Consider the following 26,142-nt stretch of genomic DNA (forward strand, 5'->3'; position numbering starts at 1 on the left):
CTGTTCCTCTTAGGAGGCATCAGTGCCTACTGTGTAAAGAGACTCTGGATCTTCTTCCTGCGACAGTGTCTTCAATTTTTCAAATATTTATATATCTTTTAAGGCCAGTTAAAGAATTGTGTATGTGGTTTTTTTTCTTTTTTCCTGTTAGGTGCTTTTTACTGCTTCAGCCTCTGCTCTAAATGACAGCCTTTATTGTCCGAGCTGTTCATTTAGCATTTAGCCACACAGGGCCTTCTCCTGTTAATAAGCTTCGTCTCGAGTCCTCCTTGTCTCAAGTGGCTTGCCAGCTTCTCCCAGGAAGGACAGAAGCTTCCTTTGCTTCACTTCCTGCTTAGCACTCCGTGTTTCAGCAACATGCAGAGTTCACTATGTCAGACACCTCCGACCGCCCGGATTCCAGTGAACCGCAGATTTAGGTGTACGGGTGTGTGTGTGAGCGTTGCATGAGTACTTCTGTTACGGTGTATCTGATCCCTGACCCAGCCTCCTGTTGGTCTTGCTCCTTTTGCTTCCATATATTCTGAGGCGCTTCTGGCATCTTTAGTATCTCAGACGGTGGTGATGGGCTGTGTCTAGAGGGCTCCAGCCCCCTCACTGAGCCCTCTCCAGAGGACACAGGTGCAAACAGGTGGCGCCCTGACACATGAAGGCCTGGACTCTCCAACATGCGCAGTGGTGCCCAGGGCGAGGGCTGGCACCCTGTCACACCGAGCGAGGTCTCCCTCCAGGAGACTCTTGGGAGAGAGAGGGGGCTCGGAGACTCTCCCTGGGCACAGACTTGTCCTGACATGTGGCCTCTCTGCTCCCAGGTCCAGGCTAGTGAAATCCTGCCATCAAAGTAGCAATCCTGCCAAGTAAGAGAGGCCACAATAGGGGTGTGCTGGTACTTCAGCTACCTACCCTCTTGATTTGTCCAAAATGTCCTGTCTTTCTATCTGAGAAAGACAGGCTCCCATAAGTGGCCATGAAGCCTTTGCTTTGGCCCTGAAGCCACAGTAATGGAGCCTCCAGATGTCAGTCTTCTTTTTTCCCTGATACCAATTTACAGATTGCATCCTAGACACCCCAGAGGAGTAGCACTTGCCAAGGATGCTTGTCATTTCTTCTAATTAGGTTTTTAAATAAATCAAAGAACTCTTGTTTTCCATTTACCTAGGATTAGACAGCAGCAGTGTTCTTGTTTGCCTTGCCCATAGAGGCAGTCCCCACTAAAGGTTTGCCGGATTCCTGACCCTCCGAAGGCTTAGGAGGTTTCCTTTACCTCCACCCTTGGAGATGAAGAAGGGATGAAGACAGGGCCCAATCGCCCCGTCTCCCTTTTCCATCAGAGTGCCTCCCTGTAAACAGAGCTTCGGGTGCAGAAGTGAGGATAAAATTCTTCTCGCCCTACTTGCTGTTTCTCCTTTACCTGACTCCCAGCGCTCAGCTTCTCTTTTTCACCATGATTCTTATGAGGTGGGAAGGGTGAGGAGGTTTAGAATTACTGGGGAGAAGACAGCTGGGGGAGCCTGAGTTTGGAAGCTCAGCCCACCACCTCATCCAGCCTTCTGTTTTTTGTTTTTTTATTTATTTATTTTAATTGGAGGCTAATTACTTCATAGTCATCCAGCCTTCTTCTCCCAGCTTTTCACCACTCAGCTCCTCATCTCATCCTCCCCCCAGGACTTTGTCTGCTTCCTTCCCCTCTCCTAGTGTGGTTGCATCCCTGCCCAGAGCCACTTTCCTGGCCATTCATCCTTTTGTCCCTGTGGCCTTGTGACAGGGGCAGGGCTGATGGAAACATTGGTTTCTTGCATTTTATCTGGGAGCCTGTGTTCTGGGGACTCTGTCTGCAGTGAGATGCTGCCAGGCCCATACTACTGTTTGGCCAGCAGTAGGCTCTGGCCCCTGAGGTCTCTTGAGACAGGAGGCTGAGAAAGAGTAGCCACATGAGCTCTGGAGACTAAATTTTTCCTCCTGCTTCTCTGCTTCTCATCTCTGTGATTAAACCTCTGTGTGTGTGTGTGTGTGTGTGTGTGTGTGTGTGTGTGTTTGGGGAGGGTATCTTTAAAAATACTGCAGGAGAGATGTGGTCAGAGGCACGATGACTCGCTCATCTTCAGGGAAACATGAGATTTGCTGGATGTTTATTGGGGAGAGGCTCAGTCAGCCTTGTCATACACGGTTCTTGGGTCAGATTTCACATTATTAGGGGTGACATTTGAATTAAGTTACCTCGTAGCATGGTGGCCTTGACCTGTCACAAATCATAAACCTGTGAAGCTAGGTTCCTTTTCTTTCTCCTCTTCTTTCCTTCCCTCCCTTGCTTCTCTCTCTTTCTATCAAATGCTGTTGCCTACCACCAGATCTTTATTATTTAGTAGAAATCACATCTCTTATTCAAAGGAAGCAAACATAGCTTGCTTGGTGGTACAGATGAATCAGGGACTTGTGACAAAAGGGAGTGGGCAGGTGGGATGGGATGAGATATTAACTCTTCTCCGGGACAGTTGCATACTTTCTACCACTATTGCCTCCGGTCCTTTCAGCCCCTCTCCAGCTTCCATCCCCAGTGCCAGTGGTCTAAGGCTGTTTTACTTCTGTGCCTGAGATGAGCCGAAGTTTGGAAAGGAATTGTTGCTGCTTAGAGTGCCAGCAATGCCTGCAGCATGGGAAACGTGCAGGGCCCAGTCAGAACTGGGAAGGTGTTCTCTTCCATCACTGTTAGGTCTGCTGGTCAGGTTGTGCCCACCATCCTAAAGCACAGCATATCATTCATGGTGGCACGATTATATGAGTCAATTCTGGTCACTGCATGTGTGCTCAGTCCCTTAGTCTTGTCCGACTCGTGACCCCATAGGCTATAGCCTGCCAGGCTCCTCTGTCCATGGGATTTTCCAGGCAAGAATACTGGAGTGGGTTGCCATTTCCTTCTCCAGGGGATCTTCCTGACCCAGGGATCCAACCCACATCTCTTGTGTCTGCTGCATTGGCAAGCCAATTCTTTACCACTAACGCCACCTGGGAAGCATTGTATAATGGGATATAATTTATGCTAAGTCGCTTCAGTCGTGTCCGGCTCTGTGCGACTCCATAGACGGCAGCCCACCAGGCTCCCCTGTCCCTGGGATTCTCCAGGCAAGAACACTGGAGTGGGTTGCCATTTCCTTCTCCAATGCATGAAAGTGAAAAGTGAAAGTGAAGTCGCTCAGTTGTGTCTGACTCTTGGCGACCCCATGGACTGCAGCCTACCAGGCTCCTCCACCCATGGAATTTTCCAGGCAAGAGTACTGGAGTGGGGTGCCATATGTAATTTATAGTATAGCCTATATTGTTTTAGTTTTCCCAGATGTGCCTTCCCACTAGTTTTTACAGATGTTGCACACATGGACACATACACAATTACAAATTCATGAACCTCCTTTTACAAAATGAGGAAACCCTTGGAAAGGTACTGAGGTCACTTGATATTTGAAGCAATAAGCCTAATTGGCCTTTAAATCAAGAGAGCGAATTATTAAACTTTTATAATTGTTAAGCATGTTTACTTCCCAGGTCATATTTATTTTTGAATTTGCATTTTGGTGCTAGGTTCTATCACAGCTGTCCCACTAAGAAGAATGACAGCTAATCTGCCAACTTAATTTGAATGACTTTTCTTGCTTTATCATTTTTTATAGTGAAGAAAGTATTGACTTAAATTAAGAGCTTTTAAAGAAAAGGTGAATACTTACAGTATTTAGAATACCTAGATTCCTACATTTTATCTTTATATTTAGTTTGAATCTTGCAAATAAAAATTGGAATATAACCAAGCATGAATTGAGCATTTTTGCCCAGGAGCTTATTATCCAGCTGCTTCAAAGAACTTGAACCAATTGAAGCACAGTGATAAACCAAGAAATCAGCAGTTTGGACTTCTGATTCACTGAAACAGTTTTCATCAGTTGAGAAGCAAAAATTGATATATTTTTCTACTATGGAAAAAGACCTGGGGCCTTCAATCAGAATTTATTCACTTAATTTTGCATATGATTATATATAGACCTTAATTATCTAATTTATCAGATTATACGCTGTTTAGAAACCGTCATTTAGGAAATTGAGGGCAACTAAAGTCAGACACAACAACTTCTAGCCTGATAGGAAGATAGGAAGCAGAAAAATGACTGTTCTCTATAGTAAAATGCATCATGTTGTGCTTATAAAGACAAATTCAGATTATGGTTTATATATTCTGCCTCAGAAGGCATAGAAGCACATATTATATTTTATGAGGGCCTTTAAAATTCAATATTGTCTAAATAAAATCAGTTTTATAGTGTAAGGCACTTTTCTTCATATATTATCATTTGTAGTACATTGCTCTTGCATTATTACACATGAATAATATCCGTGTGAGTGGATGTGTGCTAAAGTCGCTTCAGTCATGTTCAACTCTTTGCAACCCTATGAACTGTCGCCCACCAGGCTCCTGTGTCCACGGGGTTCTCCAGGCAGAAATACTGGGGTGGGTTGCCATGCCCTCCTCCAGGGGATCTTCCCGACCCAGGGACTGAACCTGATGTATCAGTGTAACTGCACGTTATCCTATGAAACTGAGAGAGAACGGTCTTAACCTACTGGCTCTCAAACTTTTCCCGGCAAGATCCCGTATTCAAAAAAGATCCTGACTGAAATCCAGACAGAAAGCAAGGCAAGGAAGAGGTGTTCTGGCTTCGACGAGTGCATGTTTGTCCCTTCCCACCATCCCCAGGGGCTTCTTAGGAGCCTCATGGAGCCCTTATGCAATCTTGTGCAGACCCCAGCACAGAGCACACGGTCAGGCGCAAAGCTCGACCAGGGCAGGACTTAACTGGAGGGAGGCTTTTCAGGTGGCCTTGAATAACCCTGTAAGTGGTTGCTACCATGAGAGTATCACTTTGCTTGCTTGCTGTGGAGTCTCCTAGGGGTTGGTGGATAAAAAGTAGAATGAGATCGACTCTCAAGCATCACTGTAACTCTTGAGCAACAGGACTCTAGAGCCCCATGCATTTGCTGCAGGTTACGCTAAAGCGGTGGTCCCCACCAGGAGTTCCAGCTAACAGGAGCGCATCAGGAGTTTGCTAATGGGCACTCAGCCCATGAAAAACTACACACCTGGAATTTTATTACTGTTGCCTTGAGTGATGTCGCCCTTGCTGGTGCCGCCGCTTCTGCTTGTCATTCTTGTTCTCTCTCCCCTTCTCCCACCCTTCCTTTTTCTTCCCACCCATCATCCCCTCTTTCTTTTTAGTAGTGAAGCCAAGACACTTTTCAGTGGTGTAGCTAGATGCTTGGGTTTCCCTTTTTCCTGTCTTTTTGCAAAATCAATTGATTGCCAAACTTGCTTAAAGTTCCAGACCGTGTCCTTTCCTCAGGCAGAGGGAAACCAAGAATGATGAAAGCATTTGCAAGCACAGTACCTAAACCTTAGTCAGTGGGTATTAGGGTGACACATGTCATTGCCGCAGTACTGACTGCAGTGTTCTTGGTGCTTGACTGGTGTCTGATGACACTGTGGAGACCTGTGTTTGAATGGGTAGAGCCGTCTAGGAAGCAGGAGGCTGTAGTTTCTTTGCCGATTCTGTCCCTCCCAAGGTGCTGGTTTGCATTTCTTCCAGGCTCCTTTTGTAGCAGTATCACCTCAATTTTTAGCTCAAAAATCAAATCCCAGGAGGAGAAGCCAGTCCTCAGAATGTACCCTGTGGCAGTGCCTTTCTTGAGGACAGGGACTCGGGGCCTTTCACACATCGATGCTTTGATGGGCTATTTCACAGATTGGCTTTGTTATAGTAAGTTTCTTTCAGTGCTCAAACCCCCAAATTATTCATGCAATTCTGCCTTTTAGCTTGTCCTTCACAGAGAGACCTGAGCATTGGTAGCTTACACTTTCCATGGCACTAGGAGCAATGAATCAACATTTCCACACCTTCCTCTCCCTCTCTCTACTGCTTGTTTTTTAGTTAGAGAAAAGATCAGCCTCAGGGAGTATTTTTATTGTGAATTTTTAACTCGCACTGAGTGTCAGCGAGGCCAAACTATGTAATGCTTCTAAGCAGGAGTCTTGTTTCAGACCACCTGGCCCTGCTGTGCTCTAAGTGTATAACTTCCTGTGCCTCAGCTTTCTTATCTGTATAATGAAAGTAAGAATAGTGTCTTATTTCTCAGGGTGGTGAGGATTAAATGTTACTGTTTGTGAAGTGCTTACTAGAATACCTAGCACATGGCAGGTAGTACATTCATGTGAGTTGCTGTTATGTTACTGTTGCTGCTGCTATGATGATGATAATGATTAGTAAAAGTTAGACTTGTCTTTTTACTTTCCAGACTATCTGGGCAGAAACCCAAGTAGGTTTGTTTAGGTTTGTGCTGGGAATAAAACCCCGAGGTGAAGGCCCCTTGAAATGTAGACTCTTTGACTGTAGGGAAAGAGTGCTTGTTTTGAACCTGGTATGTTGGCCCTACCCCTTAGAGTAAACATGAAAAAAAAAAATTAGAAGATAATAATGCCTACCATGTTAGGTCATGAAACTTAGAGAAGGAAAAAACAGCAGAATAAAGAACTTGGCTCATAGTATATCCTCAACATATAACATCTAGTATATAATTATGTTGTAAAGAGAACATCTCGGCCACCCTAAGTTGTGACTATGTAGCTGCTTAGTAGATCAAAGGACTATTGATGAAGCTTGTCATATTATTGAATGTCTATGATGAAGTTTTAAATTGGTTTATGTTTGCCTTATTTCTGAATGTTCTCTTTACTACCAGGGAATCCTTCAGAGCAGACTGCTAACGTTTCTCCTTGTCTTCTGAATTGTCTGTTGTAGAAATCAGCTCTCAGGAGGAAGTGTGCAGTCTGTAAGATTGTCGTCCATACCGCCTGCATTGAACAGCTAGAAAAGGTGAGACAGCGCCACCTGCTGCAATCTTTGCTACCCTGCAAGTGTTTGGACTTCAGAGACAAAGCGTCAGTTCTCATTTTCAACTTCTTGACAACTACGCTCTTTTAAAAACCTAGAAGTCCAACGTTATCACCAGATTAATAATGGGAGGACTATGCTTAAGGTTTACATCCACTCTATTGTTTACTGAGCTTTAATTTGATATCATTTCATGTTGACTCTTGGGTAAAGGAATAAAAAGGTTAGAGAGAAAAGCCTGGTATGGGCCTATTTCTTCACAATAACAGCAAGTGTTGTCATTCGCCCATGGGATTTGTTGGTTTTTTAGGGTAACTGTAGGTAATTTTTAGGGTAATTCTAGTTAGGTGGTCTCCCTAATATAATACACTTTTCTTTTTAAATGACAGATTAATTTCAGATGTAAACCAACATTTCGAGAAGGAGGTTCAAGATCACCAAGAGAAGTAAGTATTTCAGAGCTCTAGTGCAAATGCCACCTTTTATTTCCCATTGATTCACTGCATTCATTGTCATCAGGGATTAAAAAAAATCTGTCTCCCTCCATTTCACATTAGTGTCTTATCAGTATCTCAACAAATACAATCAGTAAACCCCCCAAGTCTCTTCAGGGTGTGTCTGCTCCCCTTTCTTCTTCTCATAGAATGCCCTGGAGAGCGAAGGTCTATTGAATGAGCCAGAGAGTAGGGAGAGGGAATGGTGGTAGAATTGAAAAGGTAAGAAAGAAATAGTATTTTATTGGCTTTTGGTCTATTTTAATTCCACCTGGAAGAGGTGGCAACTAAACTGAGTCCCAAAGGATTGATCTAAGTGAAGGTTTGGGGGATCGTCAGCTCGGGGGTGAGTGAGCACCTTCTAGACAGAACACATCCACACAGGCTCAAAAGTGAGGGACATACAAGGAAGGCACGAGACCCAAGAGATAAGCAGAAGTGAGACCACGAAGGCTCTTATAATCAAGGCATGTCTCATCATCATAGTAATTAGAGGGGCATTGAACAATTTTAAGCAAAATATATTAATCTATCTACAGTGTGGAGGGGATGCCATGTATTTCAAGAGCAGCAGTGTTAAAGGCATGGAGGAAATTGGCTATTCTCTTAGTTTCAGTTCAGCTCAGTCGCTCAGTCATGTCCAACTCTTTGCGACCCCATGAGTCGCAGAACGCCAGGCCTCCCTGTCCATCACCAACTCCCAGAGTTCACTCAAACTCATGTCCATCGAGTCAGTGATGCCATCCAGCCATCTCATCCTCTGTCGTCCCCTTCTCCTCCTGCCCCCAATCCCTCCCAGCATCAGAGTCTTTTGGAAGTGATAATGGTGATCTGAACTAACAGTAATACTGAGATGGAGAAAATTGGTAAATGTGAATTTGAAGGAAATAAGATGGTCAGGATATATTAGTTGATTGGATTTTGGACACAAGGACAGGGGTTGTTGTTTTCAGTCACTAAGTGGTGTCTGACTCTTTGTGATCCCCATGGACTGCAGCACACCAGGCTCCTGTATCCTTCATCAGCTTCCTGAGTTTGCTCAAACTCACGTCCATTGAATCTCTGATGCCATCCAACCATCTCATCCTCTGTCTCCCCCTTCTCCTCGTGCCCTCAATCTTTCCCAGCATCAGGGTCTTTTCAGTGAGTCAGTTGCTTGCATCAGGGGGCCAAAGTATTGGAGCTTTAGCTTCAGCACAAATCCTTCCAGTGAATATTCAAGATTGATTTCCATTAGGATGGACTGGTTTGATCTCCTTGCTGTCCAGAGAACTCTGAAGAGTTTTCTCCAGCACCACAATTTGAAAGTATCAGTTCTTCAGCGCTCAGCCTTCTTTATGTTCCAACTCTTACATCTCTGCATGACTACTGGAAAAACCATAGCTTTATGCCAAGCTCCTCTGTCCTTTGACTATAAGGACAAATATGTTGGCAAATGAATTGCCTTGAGGATATGGTAGAGAAGTAATGAGTTCAGTTGTCGGACTCTCAAGTTTGAGTTGTCCTGAGGCTCCCAACTGGTGATATCCAACAGAAAGCTGAGTGGTTATATAAGTTTAGAGCTTATGAGGAAGATTGGGCTAGAGGTTAGACACTGGTGAACTGTCAGCATTTCGAGGTAGCAATTAAAGCTATAAGCTTGATGACTGGGTAAGATAGGAATAGAAGATGTCTGAGTATAGATTGGTGTTAATGACAGTTAACAAATGAAGACACAGTGAAGAAGAATAATATTGTTACTGATTAATACAAGGAGATTGGGAGAAAACATGGAGTGAGAATAGGCTGGCAGTGGAGGTTGTAGAGAGAGATAAAAATAGCTGTCCCCGTTAGCTGTCCGTTCCCACTGTGCTTGTCTATTATGTCAGCAAGAGGTTGGTTATGGGTCATATGTAGGGTGAGAGAGTCTTAAGAAAAATGATAGGGTTGTGTTTACCCTTGATGTCGTTGGAATACACTATAGCATTGGCCAAGGGATAACTCAGTGATGGCTCAAATGAAGGAGACGTTTTACTTAGGACAGTAGAAGAAATCGTTTTGAGTTTTTTAAGATGGACTTTATAAATTTCTAACCAGGGTATCCATATTTGGCTCCCTGTCCTTTGATTTCTCTTTTTCCATTTGGATAGGTAATTGTGATTGTTTCTAATTTCTAACGTAAGGATTTGGGCGGATGTGTTTTCAGTAGCTGTATTATTTCTCTTCTGTGAAGCCAGGCCCTTCATGAGTGTTTTCAGTGTCTTCCTTTGTCTTCATATCAAGGACTTGCTATTTCTTCCATGCCTACATTTTCAAATCCTCACCTTCCTTGTGGATTATTTCTATCACCATTAACGTGCTCTGAGACCTCCCATCTTTAAAAAACAAAAACAAACAAGAATATTCCTCAATTACCAACTGTGTCTTAATTGCAGCTCTGACTCTCAGTGTTGTGTTCAGTGCTAAAGTTCCAGAAGGTGTTAGCCATATAAACTGTTTCTAGCATGTTTCCCTCCTGGGCATTTTAACCTGTTCTGATCTGGTCTTACTCTACCCATTCACTGAAATTACTTTTTTAAATCTTGCCAATATCTCCTTGATGCCAGATTCATTAGCTATTTTCTGTTCTTATTCAGTCTTTCAAATGTGTTCAAACTACTCAGTATTTCCTCCATCTTGAAATGCTCTCGTGTCGTGACAGCTTTCTTAATGTTTCTCTTAAATATTTCACTGGGTAGTCCTTCCATTGTTCATGCCCTGATTTCTACGTATTTGTTGGGCTTGTTAGTACTGGACTACACTGTGCCTGCTGGCGTTGGGAGAACTCCTCCAGTCCTTTGGTTTTCAGTATCGTGTCTGGGTTGAAACACTTGGAGTTCCATTTGATATGCCCATTGAATGTGTCAGAGTCATCTCAAATATAATACATTACCAACCAAACTCTATTGCCATCACTGTAAAAACTATATTTTTCAATTGTTTTGTATCTCAGAAAATGAGAGGACCATTGGTCCAACTCCACAAATGAGAAAACACGGGGTCATAATGATGCTTCTCTCAGGTACTCCCCACACTTAATCCATTTGCCAGCCCTATCAATTTTATTTATAAAATATATTTCAAATCATGCATTTATCTCCATTTCTGTTGCCAGTGCCCTAGCCTGAGACACCATGATCCCTTGCTTTTGACCACTGCAGTAACTTCTCCAGGATTCTTTAATTTACCCCATCGATCCACCATGATATAAGAGAGTGATCTTTTAAAGTGAACACTGGATTATATAATTTTCCAGCTTAAAACTTGGCAGTGGTTTCCACGTCATTTAGAGGAAAACTGTACTCCTTGGCTTGGCATGAAAAGTCAAAAGCCCCGCATAGGCTGGGCCAGCCAACCTCTTGCAACACATCTGTCTGCCACATGGATTTCAGTTCTTGAGGCACACATCAAGATATTCTTCATCTTCTGATATTTGTGTGTTTTGTCACGGCACAGGAGATCTCTATTCATGACCAGCTGTTTCTTAACAGTTAGAGCCTCTCAGAGGTCTTTGTTGATTTCCACCTCTAAATAGGTCGCACATTGTTCTTTATCAAAGCACCTTGTTCTGCCCTTCAGAGCACTTTGTATGTCATAATTATTTACAGGTATTACTCATTTGCTTGTTTGTTACCATCCTCCTTAGTGTAAGCTTTGGGAGATCACTCATGAAGTTTGTTCCAAACTCATTGTACCAAGCAGGATGCAGAAAATGTGATCAGTGAATATCTTTTAACCAAATGAGTTTATAGAGGAGTGAAAGTGTTAGTTGCTTAGTTGTGTCTGACTCTTTGTGACCCCATGGTGTCTCCATGGAATTCTCCAGGAAAGAATGCTGGAGTGGGTTGCCATTATCTTCTTCAGGGGATCTTCCCGACCTAGGGATCAAACCTGGGTCTCCTGCATCACAGGAAAATTCTTTACCAATGAGCCACCTGGGAAGCCCATGAAGGGGTTAATTTCCCCCCAAATCTCTAAGAACTCTTATTCTAAGAGTACAGTTTGGAAATGATTCTTATGTCACATGCTATGTGCTGTGCTTAGTTACCTAGTCGTGTCTGACTCTTTTCAACCCCATGAACTGTGGCCCACCAGGCTCCTCTGTCCATGGGATTCTCCATGCAAGAATACTTGAGTGAGTTGCCATGCCTGTCTCCAAGGCATCTTCTCAACCCAGGGATCGAACCCAGGCCTCCCACACTGCAGGCAGATTCTTTACTGACTGAGCCACCAGGGATGCATGACCCATGGGGATTCTTAATTAAGAGACCTTAGATAGTTTACTTTATGTAAATGAAAGAAACAGTCACTTTAGAATTAGTTTGACTTGTGTTCCAAGGCCATCTCTGCTTCTTTTTCCCTCAGTGGTGTCTCTAGGGCTGGGACCTGGAGCAGGGTTGTTAATCACTGTCTCCTAGGCTTTGTGGGGTGCTTGATACCTGGACTTTTTTTAATGAATGTTGGTTTGACTCCTCTAAGTTGAAACATTCCAAATGGACTCAGTTTCCTTAGACATAAGCTGCTTGGATTGGTCTATAATTTCTAAGATACTTTAAAAAACTCTATGAGTAATGCTTTGCCAACCAAGGTCTGTCTACTCAAAGCTATGGTTTTTCCCGTAGTCATGCATGGATGTGAGAGTTGGATTATAAAGAAAGCTGAGTGCTGAAGAATTGATGCTTTTGAACTGTGGTGTTGGAGAAGACTCTTGAGAGTCCCTTGGACTGCAAGGGGACCCAACCAGTCCATCCTAAATGTCCACTGGAAGGACTGATGCTGAAGCTGAAACTCCAATCCTTTGGCCACCTGATGCGAAGGGACTGACTCATTGGAAAAGACCCTGATGCTGGGAAAGATTGAAGGCAGGAGAAGAAGGGGACGACAGAGGATGAGATGGCTGGATAGCATCAGCAACTCATTGGACATGAGTTTGAGTAAACTCCAGGAGTTGGCTATGGACAGGGAGGCCTGGCATGCTGCAATCATTGGGTTGCAAAGAGTTGGACACAACTGAGCGACTGAACTGAATTGAATATTATGAATCGAACTGGCTGCTTTGGACAATAATTGAGCAATTGTGTTATACATTTTTGCTAACCATACTGAAAATAATCCCTGAAATAATGGATCGCCAAGATTTTAACACCCATAAGTAATAACCCTATTCTTACCCAGTATTTGATGGTGGTATATGAATAATTCAGATTATTGATGAACAATAAAAAGATGTTATAGTCTTAGAAGCCTTGCTCTGCTATCTTAACAGCATGTATCAACACTCACATTTGCAGTGTGAGGCTTCTGAGTCTAATTTCAGTTCAATAATTTAGGAGAAATGAATAATAGTCAAAAGGAAATAGTATGAAAAATTTAAGTGCTTGGGAAAGATGGATGATAAAACAGCAGTGATTCTCTAGAAGTGTTCTTTTTCCCCTAACTGATAAAAAACAATAGATGATCCTCCAAAATGGTAGCTATGTGATTTGTCAAGGAAATTAGGTTGAGAATTTCATTCAATTCAACACACATTTATTGGCTTTCACTTTGTTCAAGCTATGTTTAAGCAGCAATAGAAAAAAATTTATATCAGATCTAAGAAGACCTCTAAATAGATGGATACTTGACATCTCAAATCAGAGTCACAGAGACAATTACTCAGTTTCTACAGTGGTAATTTGTATGAGTTATTTTGTCTGTGCCTCAATTGCCTACCTGTTTCCTAGGAAGGGTGATATTAAAAATATTCAACAACTTGCAGAGTCATAAGTATTTAAATAAGCAATTTAAAAATGTTCTCTTTTATTCCCTAAATAAACTAAACTACATGGTATTATAAATCTGTTTACCAAACAATATATGTCGCCTCACAAATGATTCATCGTCAGTCTCATAGTTTCTGAGTAATTGTTGATTTGTGGAAATTGCTGGTTTAATCTTTTGATTAAGGTTGTCACTCACTAAATAATCCCATGAGTCAATCATGATTTCTCATAGGTAATTGCATCAAATTTTTCCAGTGTTTCCCTCCTTCAATTCTTAAATGGAGAGTCATTAGGTGATTTATAATCTCAATAAGCAGAGTTTCTCTTAACATCAGTGTTATTGTTCATTCTCCCCCAGCTTCTGCTTAAACTAACAGCAATTATAGTAAATTTTTCTATCTCTCATAATACCGCCTGACATTTTTATGTATTCAATATTTCCACTACTGACTGTCATTGAAATCATTTATTGAAAGAGCTTGAACTTGATGCTTCAGAGCAGAGAAGAGGCCCTGCAACAGAGTGCTTGAGAATACAGGCTCTTTTGCCAGCCTGCCTGGGTTTGAATCCTTGCTCAGCCCTTGACATTTGAAGTCACCACTCTATACCTTAGTTCCATCATCTGTAAAATGAGGATGATGATGATAATTCAAGTCAGACCTTTTGATAAGCTGCCCTACAATGATGTGGATTGGGATAGAGTACAATTAGCAGTTGGCCCCCGTCCTCCCAGGCAGAACTTCTCATGTGAGTGGGCTGAAAAGCTGGAGCAGTCTGCCTCATCTATGAGGTGAAGGGTCTGGTACCTTCATCCCAGTAGAGTTTCTGCACTGACCTGGAGGTATGGACAGTAAGCAGGTTCCTGGACTTGCAGCCATAAGCCCCTGAATTGTTTATATTGATACCTGGACAGACAGCTGCCATCAGTGGGGCATAGCCCAGTTTTCTGACTTTGTGGTGGAACCCAATGGCATTGTCCAGGCAACATGGTTTATTTTCAGAAGAGAGCTCCAGAATTTTAGAGACCTGTTATGCCCAGAATTAACATTCTAATTTCTTAGTAATAAGGAGGTAGAAATGGTGTGCAGTGTTGAGGGCATGGAGGGTGCTATGGAGGAGCCAGAGGGATGGTAGAAGCACCGAACTGCAATTTATCAATCAATATAGACATATTTCAATGTTTTTACCAACTCAGGGTTTTACTAGTACTTATCAACTCTATAGCACCTCTATTCACAAAAATTCTCATGAAAATTAAAATTATTATTATATGTAAGGCATTTTTTAAATTAATTAGTTTAATTGGAGGATAATTACAACATTGTGATGGTTTTTGCCATACATCAACATGAATCAGCCACGGGTACACATATGTCCTCCCATCCTGAATCCCCTTCCCACTTCCCTCCCCACCCCATCCCTCTGGGTGGTCCCAGAGCACTGGCTTTGAGTGCCCTGCTTCATGCATCAAACTTGCACTGGTCATCTATTTTACATATATTAATATACATGTTTCAGTGCTATTCACTCAAATCATCCCACCTTCTCCCACCATTTGCCTTCTCCCACAAGAGTCCAAAAGTCTGTTCTTTACATCTGTGTCTCTTTTACTGTCTTACATATAAGATCATCATTGCCGTCTTCCTAAATTCCATATATGTGTTAATATACTCTATTGGTGTTTCTCTTTCTGGCTTACTTCACTCTGTGTAATAGACTCCAGTTTTATCCATCTCATAAGAACTGACTCAAATGTGTTCCTTTTTATAGCTGAGTAATATTCCATTGTACATATGTACCACAACCTCCTTATCCTTTTGTCTGCCAGTGGACATCTAGGTTGCTTCCATGTCCTAGCTATTGTAAACAGTGCTGCAATTAACACTGGGGTATGTGTGTCTCTTTCAATTCTGGTTTCTTTGGTGTGTATGCCCAGCAGTGGCATTGCCGGGTGGTATGGCAATTCTGTTCCCAGTTTTTTAAGGAATCTCCACACTATTCTCCATGGTGGCAACAGTTTGCATTCCCACCAACAGTGTAAGAGGGTTCCCTTTTCTCCACACCCTCTCCAGCATTTATTGTTTGTAGACGTTTTGATGGCGGCTATTCTGACCGCCTTGAGATGGTACTCATTGTGGTTTTGATTTGCATTTCTCTGATAATGAGTGACGTTGAGCGTCTTTTCATGTGTGTATTAGCCATCCGTATGTCTTCTATGGAGAAACATCTGTTTAATTCTTTGGCCCGCTTTTTGATTGGGTTGTTCGTTTTTCTGGTGTTGAGCTGTGTGAGCTGCTTATGTATTTTGGAGATTCATTCTTTGTCAGTTGTTTCTTTTGCTATTATTTTCTCCCATTCTAAAGACTGCCTTTTCCCTTGTTTATTGTTTCCTTCATTGTGCAAAAGCTTTTAAGGTTAATTAGGCCCCATCTGTTTATTTTGTTTTTGTTTCCATTACGCTGAGAGGTGGGTCATGGAGGATCTTGCTGTGGTTTATGTCAGACAGTGTTCTGCCTATGTTTTCCTCTAAGAATTTTATAGTTTTCAGGTCTTACATTTAGATCTTTAATCCATTTTGAGCTTATTTTTGTGTATGGTATTAGATATGTATTTTAAGGCATTTTAAAAAGTGCCTGACACAGAGATAATACTCAAGAAATGTTAACTATTATTATTAGCTTCTTTCTGAGAACAGTGTAAGAATTGTGTCCTTATTTTATTAAACTGCCACAGTAGAAAAAGCAAGACAAAAACTAGACTAATTAGTAGGACCATTATACTTCTTTATATCTTATTATAGTTAAAAGACCATTGTTCCTCCAGGATCTTTGTTAAGTTTTAATTTAAATTGGTTTGACATAATGAAGAGAAATAGATGTGACAATTTGGAATTGATAATGCTAATGCTTGTTAGAGGTATCTTTGTCACTCTGAATTTCATGTCTTAACATTTTTTTTCCTGACATTGATGTTTTCTGTGTCCCTCCTTACTTTGAACAATGCCTGGATAGTAGGCATTAGGTAAGTATTTGCACGGAGAAGGCGATGGCACCCCACTCCAGTACTCGTGCCTGGAAAATCCCATGGGCGGAGGAGCCTGGTAGGCTGCAGTCCATGGGGTTGCGAAGAGTCGGACACGACTGAGCGACTTCACTTTCACTTTTCACTTTCATGCATTGGAGAAGGAAATGGCAACCCATTCCAGTACTCTTGCCTGGAGAATCCCAGGGACGGGGGAGCCTGGTGGGCTGCCATCTCTGGGGTCTCACAGAGTCGGACACGACTGAAGCGACTTAGCAGCAGCAGCAGCAGCAAGTATTTGCAATTGAATATACATTAGAGGGCCTACTTTAAAGGGAAAACATAGACTGTGGGCTGACAATACAAATGTTAATTTCAGGTAAAGTATGTGTTCTTAGAAAAGGACAGGATAAAAACATTAACAAGTATTTTAGGTGAATTGGCCTAAGAGAGATGAATTGTGTGTAGGTTACTAGGGTTTACCTGTAGCATTAGGCCTGAAGACCACTTTCTCTCTTATAAAGCATCCCAACAGCTGGGTGACATGTGCTTCTCGAGTGATTATCTATTTAGAAGGAAAAGGACCTTCCATGTTTCCTACAGCACAAGCCAAGAATGGGGGTTCCCAGGTGGTGCAGTGGTAAAGAACTCACCTGCCAGGGCAGGAGATGCAGGAGACATGGGTTGGATCCCTGTGTTGAGAAGCTGCCCTGGAGAAGGAAACAGCAACCCATTCTAGTATTCTTGCCTGGAGAATCCCATGGACAGAGGAGCCTGGGGGGCTATAGCCCCTGGGGTCACAAAAGAATTGGACACAACTAAGCTACTAAGCAGAGAAGGCAATGGCACCCCACTCCAGTACTCTTGCCTGGAAAACCCCATGGACGGAGGAGCCTGGTAGGCTGCAGTCCATGGGGTCACAAAAGAATTGGACACAACTAAGCGACTAAGCACACACACAAACAAGCCCAGGATAGACCTTGGAAACTGATCCCATTCAGAATACCTAAGGACAACCTCATTACAGAATTTCACGATATGCCCATGTCTCTTGTCTTTGTCATCAGTTTTCTTCAGCGTTTCTCTTCCTTTACTTTCACTGGTTAAAAAACAAACAAACTCTCAAATCATGAGATCTATTTCTTTCTGAGAATTTGATTTCTTTAAAATTCTTCCTAACACAAATGTTGAGTATGATGCTTGCCTGGCACTTATAAAGCATTAAATACACATTTGTTTTCTAAAATGGATGTCTTTGTCCTTCTCTCCTTCACCTCCTTTCTTTAAGAATATTTCTTACCCGCCTCAGTTACCTCCCAGCCCAAGGTCACAAACCTAACCATGTTTTTACTAAGAAGAAAGCAGAGTACCAGGAATTCATTACAGGCATTTGTCACCAGGAAGCTGCAGAGAGAAGGCATGACTGATGGTTTCTGCAAACATGAAAGATCACCAAAGATGGAGACTTAGCTTCATTTTCCCAAGTGGATTCGTGTTTATTGTTAAACAGATCACAGAGGCACATACTTGTTTTTGTGCTAAGATGGGCTTAAATGATGGTTCATGGAAATCTCTACTCTTAAAACACTTTAAAAAAAAGAGTTCTGGAGTTTGCAGATTGAAACGTATTCGTTTACTTTTGTTTTCCCACAGAACTTTGTGCGTCACCACTGGGTGCACAGGCGTCGGCAGGAAGGAAAGTGTAAGCAGTGCGGTAAGGTAAGGCGTTGCCCTGCGTGGCCGTGCGTCGCAGGAGGGTGCGCAGGCCTTGGCAAGCACCTGAGGTCCATGAGTCCCATCACCTGAATCCAGGGCTCAGTACGTCACTTCCCTTCCGAAGGCCTCCTTCCTTTAGGCCTCCTTCCCTTAAGGTGGGCTTCCCTCGTGGCTCAGATGGTAAAGTGTCTGCCTGCAATGCGTGAGAACCGGGTTCAGTCCCTGGGGTAGGAAGATCCCCTGGAGAAGGGAATGGCAACCCACTCCAGTGTTCTTTCCTGGAGAATCCCAGGGACAGGGGAGCCTGGTGGGCTGCCGTCTATGGGGTCGAGCAGAGTCGGACACGACAGAAGCAACGCAGCAGCAGCAGCAGTCATTACTTCTACTGCATTTTCATAGAGGATTTGATTTCAGTTGTGCCTGGTGGTTCCCCCCTTTTCTTTCATTTAAGCCTGAATTTTGCTATGAAAAGCTGGTGATCAGAGCCACAGTCAGCACCAGGTCTTGTTTTTGCCAACTGTATACAGCTTCTCCATCTTCAGCTACAAGGAATGTAATAAGTTTGATTTCGGTATTGACCATTTGATGATGTCCATGTGTAAAGTCGTCTCTTGAGTTGTTGAAAAAGGGTGTTAGCTATGACCAGTGCATTCTCGTGGCAGAATTCAGTTAGCCTTTGCCCTGCTTCATTTTGTTTTGAAGATTTCACCCAAAGATAGGCACAATAAAGGACAGAAATGGTAGAGCCCTAGTAGATGCTGAAGGGATCAAGAGGAGATGATGAGAATACACTGAAGAATTGTACAAAAAAGATCTTAATGAATTGGATTGCTACAGCTGAGTGGTCATTCACCCACAGAAAGACATTCTGGAGTGTGAAGTCAAGTGGGCCTTAGGAAGCATTGCTGTTAATAGTTAGTGCATACGATGAAATTCCAGTAGAACTGTTCAAAACCCTAAAGGAGAATGACATCAAGGTGTTGCATTCAATATGTCAGCAAATCTGGAAGACCCAACAGTGGTTGTAGACTGGAAAAGGTCATTCCTCATCCCAATTCCCAAGAACGGGAGTACTAAAGAATGTGCTAACCATTGGACAGTTGCACTCATTTCCCATGCTAATAGTTTAGTTCAGTTCATTCATTCAGTTGTGTCTGACTCTTTGCAACCCCATGGACTGCAGCACACCAGGCCTCCCTGTCCATCACCAACTCCCAGAGCTTGCTCAAACTCATGTCCATTGAGTCAGTGATGCCATCCAACCATCTCATCCTCTGTCATCCCCTTCTCCTTCTGCCCTCAATCTTTCCCATCATCAGAGTCTTTTCCAATGAGTCAGTCCTTCACATCAGGTGTCCAAAATATTGGAGTTTCAGCTTCAGCATCAGTCCTTCCAATGAATATTCAGGACTGATTTCTTTTAGGATGGACTGGTTGTATCTCCTTGCCATCCAAGGAACTCTCAAGAGTCTTCTCCAACACCACAGTTCAAAAGCATCAATTCTTCGGTGCTCGGCTTTCTTTATAATCTGGCTCTCACATCCTTACACGACTACTGGAAAAACCATAGCTTTGACTAGATGGACCTTTGTTGGCAAAGTAATGTCTGTGCTTAATGTGTTATCTACGTTGATCATAGCTTTTCTTCCAAGGAGCAAGTGTCTTTTAATTTCATGGCTGCTGTCACCATCTGCAGTGATTTTGGAGGCCCCCCCCAAAAAAAATAAAGTCTTGTCACTGTCTCCATTGTTTCCCATCTATTTGCCATGAAGTGATGGGACCAGATGCCATGACCTTAGTTTTCTGAATGTTGAGTTTTAAGCCAACTTTTTCACTCTCCTCTTTCACTTTCATCAAGAGGTTCTTTAGGTCTTCTTTGCTTTCTGCCATAAGAGTGGTGTCATCTGCATATCTGAGGTTATTGATATTTCTCCTGGCAATCTTGATTCCAGCTTGTGCTTCATCCAGCCCAGCTTTTTGCATGATGTACTCTGCATATAAGTTAAAATAGCCAGGGTGACAATATATAGCCTTGATGTACTCCTTTCCCTATTTGGAACCAGTCCTTTGTTCCATGTCCGGTTCTAACTGTTGCTTCTTGACCTGCATACAGATTTCTCAGGAGGCAGATCAGGTGGTCAGGTATTCCCATCTCTTTAAGCATTTTCCACAGTTTGTTGTGATCCACAGAGTCAAAGGCTTTGGTGTAGTCAATAAAGCCAAAGTAGATGTTTTTCTGGAACTCTCTTGGTTTTTTGATATTCCACTGCGTGTTGGCAGTTTGATCTCTGGTTCTTTTGCCTTTTCTAAATCCAACTAGAGCATCTGGAAGTTCATGGTTCACACACTGTTGAAGCCTGGCTTGGAGAATTTTGAGCATTACTTGCTAGTGTGTGAGATGAGTGCAATTGTGAGGTAGTTTGAGCATTCTTTGGCATTGCCTTTCTTTGGAATTGGAATGAAAACTGACCTTTTCCAGTCCTGTGGCCACTGTTGAGTTTTCCAAATTTGCATTCATATTGAGTGCAACACTTTCACAGTATCATCTTTTAGGATCTGAAATAGCTCAACTGGAATTCTATCACCTCCACTAGCTTTGTTCGTAGTGATGCTTCCTAAGGCCCACTTGACTTTGCATTCCAGGATATCTGGCTCTAGGTGAGTGATCACACCAGTGTGATTATCTGGGTCCTGAAGATCTTTTTTGTATAATTCTTCTGTGTATTCTTGCCACTTTTTCTTAATATCTTTTGCTTTAGTTAGGTCCCTACCATTTCTGTCCCTTATTGTGCCAGTCTTTGCATGGAATATTTCCTTGGTATCTCAGATTTTCTTTAAGAGATCTCTAGTCTTTCCAATTCTATTGTTTCCCTCTATTTCTTTGCTAGTAAGGTCATGCTTAAAATCTTGCATGCTAGGCTTCAGCATTATGTGAACCAAGAACTCCAGATGTCCAGGCTGGGTTTAGAAAAGGAAGAGGAACCAGAGATCAAATTGCCAACATTTTACTGGATTATATAGAAAGCAAGGGAGTTCCAGAAAAACATCTATCTCAGTTTCATCAACTACACTAAAGCTTTTGACTGTGTGGATCATGACAAACTGTGGAAAGCCCTTAGAGAGTTGGGAATACCAGACTACCTTACCTGTCTCCCAAAAAGCCTGTAGGTGGTTCAAGAAGCAACAATTAGATCCCTATATGGAACAACTGATTGCTTCAAGATTGAGAAAGGAGTATGACAGGGCTGTCTGCTGTCACCCTGTTTGTTTAATCTATATGCTGAGCACATCATGAGAAATGCGGGGCTGGATGAGTTGCAAGCTGGAATCAAGATAGGCGGGAGAAACATCAACAACCTCAGATATGCTGTTGATGCTACCCTAATGGCAGAAAGCAAAGAGGAACTAAAGAGCCTCTTGATGAGGGTGAAGGAGGAGTGTAAAAGAGCTGGCTTAAAACTAAATATTAAACAAAACTAAGATCATGGCATCCAACCCCATTACTTCGTGGAAATGGAAGGAGAAAAGGTGACATAGTGACAGATTTCCTCTTCTTGGGCTCTAAAATCACTGTGGATGATGGCTTCAACCATGAAATCAGATGATTGCTTCTTGGCAGGAAAGCTATGACAAACCTAGACAGTGTGTTAAAAGCAGAGACATTACTCTGCTGAAAAAGTCCCTATAATCAAGGCTATGGTCTTGCCACTACTCATGTGTCATTCTGAGAGCTGGACCTTAAAGAAGGCAGAGCACCAAAGAATTAATGCCTTTGAATTGTGGTGTTGGAAAAGACTCCTGAGAGTCCTTTGGTTGCCAGGAGATCAAACCAGTCTATCTTCAGTTCAGTTTAGTCGCTCAGTTGTGTCTGACTCTTTGCGATCCCATGAATTGCAGCATGCCAGGCCTCCCTGTCCATCACCAATTCCCGGAGTTCACTCAAACTCACGTCCATCAAGTCAGTGATGCCATCCAGCCATCTCATCCTCTGTTGTCCCCTTCTCCTCCTGCCTTCAATCCCTCTCAGCATCAGAGTCTTTTCCAATGATTCAACTCTTCACATCAGGTGGCCAAAGTATTGGAGTTTCAGCTTTAGTAACAGTCCTTCCAAAGAACACCCAGGACTGATCTCCTTTACGATGAACTGGTTGGATTTCCTTGCAGTCCAAGGGACTCTCAAGAGTCTTCTCCAACACCACAGTTCAAAAGCATCAATTCTTTGGCGCTCAGCTTTCTTCACAGTCCAACTCACATCCATACATGACCACTAGAAAAACCATAGCCTTGACTAGATGGACCTTTGTTGGCAAAGTAATGTCTCTGTTTTTGAATATGCTGTCTAGGTTGGCTATAACTTTCCTTCCAAGGAGTAAGTGTCTTTTAATTTCATGGCTGCAGTCACCATCTGCAGTGATTTTGGAGCCCCAAAAAATAAAGTCTGCCACTGTTTCTACTGTTTCTCCATCTTAAGGGAAATCAATCCTGCATACTTGTTGGGAGGACTGATGCTGAAGCTGAAGCTCCAGTATTTTGGTCATCTGATGTGAATAGTCAACTCTTTGGAAAAGTCCCTGATGCTGGGAAAGATTGAGAGCAGGAGGAGAAGAAAGGGTGTCAGTGGATGAGATGGTTTGATTGCATCACTGATGCAACGGACGTGAACTTGGGCAAACTTCAAGAGATGATGAAAGACAGGGAGGCCTGGCATGCTGCAGTCCATGGAGTCTCAAAGAGCTGGACACTACTGAGTGACTGGTCAACAACAAGAAGCTGGTCTCAATAAAGGATGTTTTGATTTGGTAGAGTGGAAGATAATTTGGGAAATTATAGTCCTCATCAACTCATTTCTAATAAGTGTATTTATTCATGTGACTCCTTTGGGTCAAGCACTGGGATGAGCTGACCAGTATGCATTTTTGACAATAGAGGGAGGCAGGGAAGTTTTGGCCACCTAGGTTGTGTGGAGGGTGAGACCGGGAAAAAAGTTTGATTAATTTTGTTGTTTGCCCAGTGCCTGGAAAGAAAATATGCTGCAGCCATTGGTCACCAAGCTCTGCTTTGGAAGGCTACATTCTTTAGCCTCAAGGGTATGCCCCTTCTTCCATTATAACTGGTAATATCTCCTGCAGTTCAACACAGTGACTTCCAGATGGTTCCTTTCTAGCCTGGAATCTTTCCAGGCTAGAAAATAGATTAAGAGCAGACAAAATAGAATAAAAGGGGGAGGAGGAAAAAAGGGGGGAGGGGAAGAGGTAAAAATAGGAGGAGGAGGGAGGGGGAGTTGAAAGATGCTTACCAGCCCTTTTCCACAGCTGGAAACAAAAAGAGGTCAGCCCTTTGCCCTCACATGACCCTCCTTCATTGGGTCCATCTCCTTCCCTTTCTAGTGTTGCCCTAGTGGTGGTGGATTAGTCACTAAGTCATATCCGACTCTTTGCAACCTCATAGACTGTAGGCCACCGGGCTCTTCTGTCCATGGGATTTCCCAGGCAAGAATACTGGAATGGGTTGCCATTTCCTACTCCAGGGATCTTCCCGACCCAGGGATTGAATCTTTGTCTCCTGCATTGCAGGCGAATTCTTTACTGACTGAGCCACCAGGAAAGCCCTGGTGTTGCACTCGGGATTACGAATTTTCTCTTACTTAGTGAAGTATAGACTGTCTATAACTTTCCCATAAGAATGTGCACATGTGTATGCATAAGAGAGAATGAACAGGTAGGCACAGCCAATTTTAAGGTCGGAGATGTGAACAGTAGGAAGGATTTGGAAAAACTGCTTTCACTGGACAGCCTAGTAGCTGGCACCCCCTCAGCAGTTTTCAAGCCATAATAGAGAAATTTTATTAAAAGAAAATCAATAAGCATTGTATATCTTGTGACAAATATTCCCTAGCGTCATATTACACGCCCCTTTCTGGCCTTGCCTTCTGTTGGCGTGGTCAACCACAGAGGAAGAACTGGACACCCTGCAGTCTGAGTTGCTGTGACCATGTCTCTCTTCCCGGCCAGTGTCCCCAGGCATAGGAGTGCTCACAGGGCGCTTCTCATCACAGCTGTCTGTGGGGAAGTCTTTGGTCCCAGCTCTTCACATAAAGTTCCTATAATACTGTACTGTTATATTCATCTCCTGTGTTTATAATACAGCTGCTTATGGATTCTCACAGGCTCAAGCAATTGTGGCATGGGGTGGTCTTAAATCCGTCTCCTTGCTGGATAATAAATAACCCTTCTTTGGAGCCTGGTTTATCCCCTGGATTAGAAGAAACCTAGTGACTCTCTTTCCATTTGCAGACTAGGTGGTTGAAGGTTCATTTCAGATTTTTTGTGCTATGCATAGTTTTCATCAGTATGGTTGGCTGTACATTCTTACATATCCAGAGATTTCTAAACCATTCCCCCCTGCCACCCCTCCCCCCTGCCACACACACGCTTCTATGCAGATTATTCCATAGTTTATCCATTCGGATGGGGTAATAAATATATTCACTTACCAAAACCAAATTTTTAAACTGATGGTTTAAAAACATTTGGGCTTATTAGTAAGTGTTTATAGCTAAGAGTGTTTGTAGTTTCACTTTCTGCTTTTTAAAAATTAACAGTAAATATTTGGACTAATTTTCTTGCGATCCTTGAATGTGTTTGAGTGTGTGTGGCATATAATGAATAGCAAATGAGACTGCTTGTGGTTCAGTTGCTTTACCACTCACTCACCACCAGGCTGCATGTTTATGATTACCGCTTGAGTTTACATTGTTTTCATTCGTAATCCTACATTGTGTAAGAGTCAGGGTCTAGGCTTCCCTGGTAGCTCAAACCATGGAGAATCTGCCTGAAATGCAGGAGACCTGGTTTCATTTCCGTGGTTTGGACGATCCCCTGGAAAGGGAATGTCTACCCACTCCAGTATTTTTGCCTGGAAAATCCCATGGATAGAGGAGCCTGGCGGGCTACTGTCCAAGGGGTTACAGAGTCAAACACAACTAAGCGACTAACATTTTCACTTTCTTTTAGGGTCCAGGAAGGAAAGAGATCTCACACTCAAATTATGTAATTTGATGTGTTTAATAGAGAGAATCTTTAAAATGCATGAGCAGAAGAGAAACCACAAGGAGCATATAGAACTCTATTCACCTGTCCCTGGAATGCCATGGCAACTCTAATTTGCCTATTTCTGTATGATTTTGATTCCTTCTTCCTCTGTCACAGCAATTCTGGCATTGCTCCTTCACTGAACACTCATTTTTCACTCAAGTTTTCAGACCCCATTCTAGTATTGATTTTAGCATCCTAGTGTTAGTGCTATAGTCTGGGGGTCCTGATAATGTGTTAAATTCTTTGTTGTAGAATGCTCCCACATTGAGAAACCCTCTTTTATTCAACATTAAGTCCTGCCCGCCCAGGACCCAGCCCAATGCACACTTTCCTTTTCCTGTTGGTATATATTGGTTAGGTCCTACAGCTAGATTTTTCGAGATATATTCCTTTTTCTCTCTGAGCAGCCACTGCACAATCCAGACTGGGTATATTGGTGTGAAAAGATTATTAGGTCATCTTAGATACTAGCAAGAAGAGTGGATTGAGTAGATCTAACTCTAGAATGGCATTTGAAACTTAAACAGCAGCAACAGCAACAAATCTATCCTCCAATTAAAAAATTTTTTTCAAGAATGACATGATGGTTACATATCCTGACTGCACAGAGAGAGGACAGTGGATATTTATGTTTCAAAACCTTCTAGATATTGACCTATATATCTCTCCTTTGACTGATTCTAATTTGTATTTTTTTGCTATAATAATACTATAAGTATTAGTAAAAAAAAAAAAAAAAAACCATGTTAAGTGAGGTAGAGATACCAGAATTGCTGTGATAGAGGAAGTAGAAATCAAAATCTCACAGAAGTAGGCCTGCTAGAGTTGCTATATCAGAGACAGCTGGAAAACCCATCAGTTTACTATTAAAATCCCAAAGTGAAGTCAAAGCTGTTTCTAGGTAGCAGGATCTTTTATTTCTCTAAAGCATGCATTATATGGTGGTATTCCTTTGTCATAAATTCATGAAACCAGAAGGAGCACAATCTAAATAATTTCAGCAGTTTTGTCAGTATCTTTCTCAGTTGTCTGGGAGCTGTTACAGAAAAAGTCTAATTTTGCACCAAAAGAAAGTGTAATTAGTTTTACCAGCAGAATAGCATTTTCCTCC

At 42.5% G+C, this 26,142-nt stretch overlaps 1 protein-coding gene across 4 annotated transcripts in view; it reads left to right on the top strand.

Moving 5' to 3' along the window:
• Positions 1–26,142, top strand: part of DGKI (diacylglycerol kinase iota) — a 528,258-nt gene that overhangs the window by 224,046 nt on the left and 278,070 nt on the right. For all 4 annotated transcript variants that reach the window (XM_070369213.1, XM_070369214.1, XM_070369215.1 and 1 more), the window contains 3 exons: positions 6,834–6,908; positions 7,316–7,372; positions 17,875–17,940. In XM_070369213.1, coding sequence (XP_070225314.1) covers positions 6,834–6,908; positions 7,316–7,372; positions 17,875–17,940 — 198 coding nt within the window. The remainder of the gene's footprint in view (positions 1–6,833; positions 6,909–7,315; positions 7,373–17,874; positions 17,941–26,142) is intronic.

The sequence above is a fragment of the Bos mutus genome, chromosome 4, assembly GCF_027580195.1.
Source record: "Bos mutus isolate GX-2022 chromosome 4, NWIPB_WYAK_1.1, whole genome shotgun sequence".
Classification (NCBI taxonomy): domain Eukaryota; kingdom Metazoa; phylum Chordata; class Mammalia; order Artiodactyla; family Bovidae; genus Bos; species Bos mutus.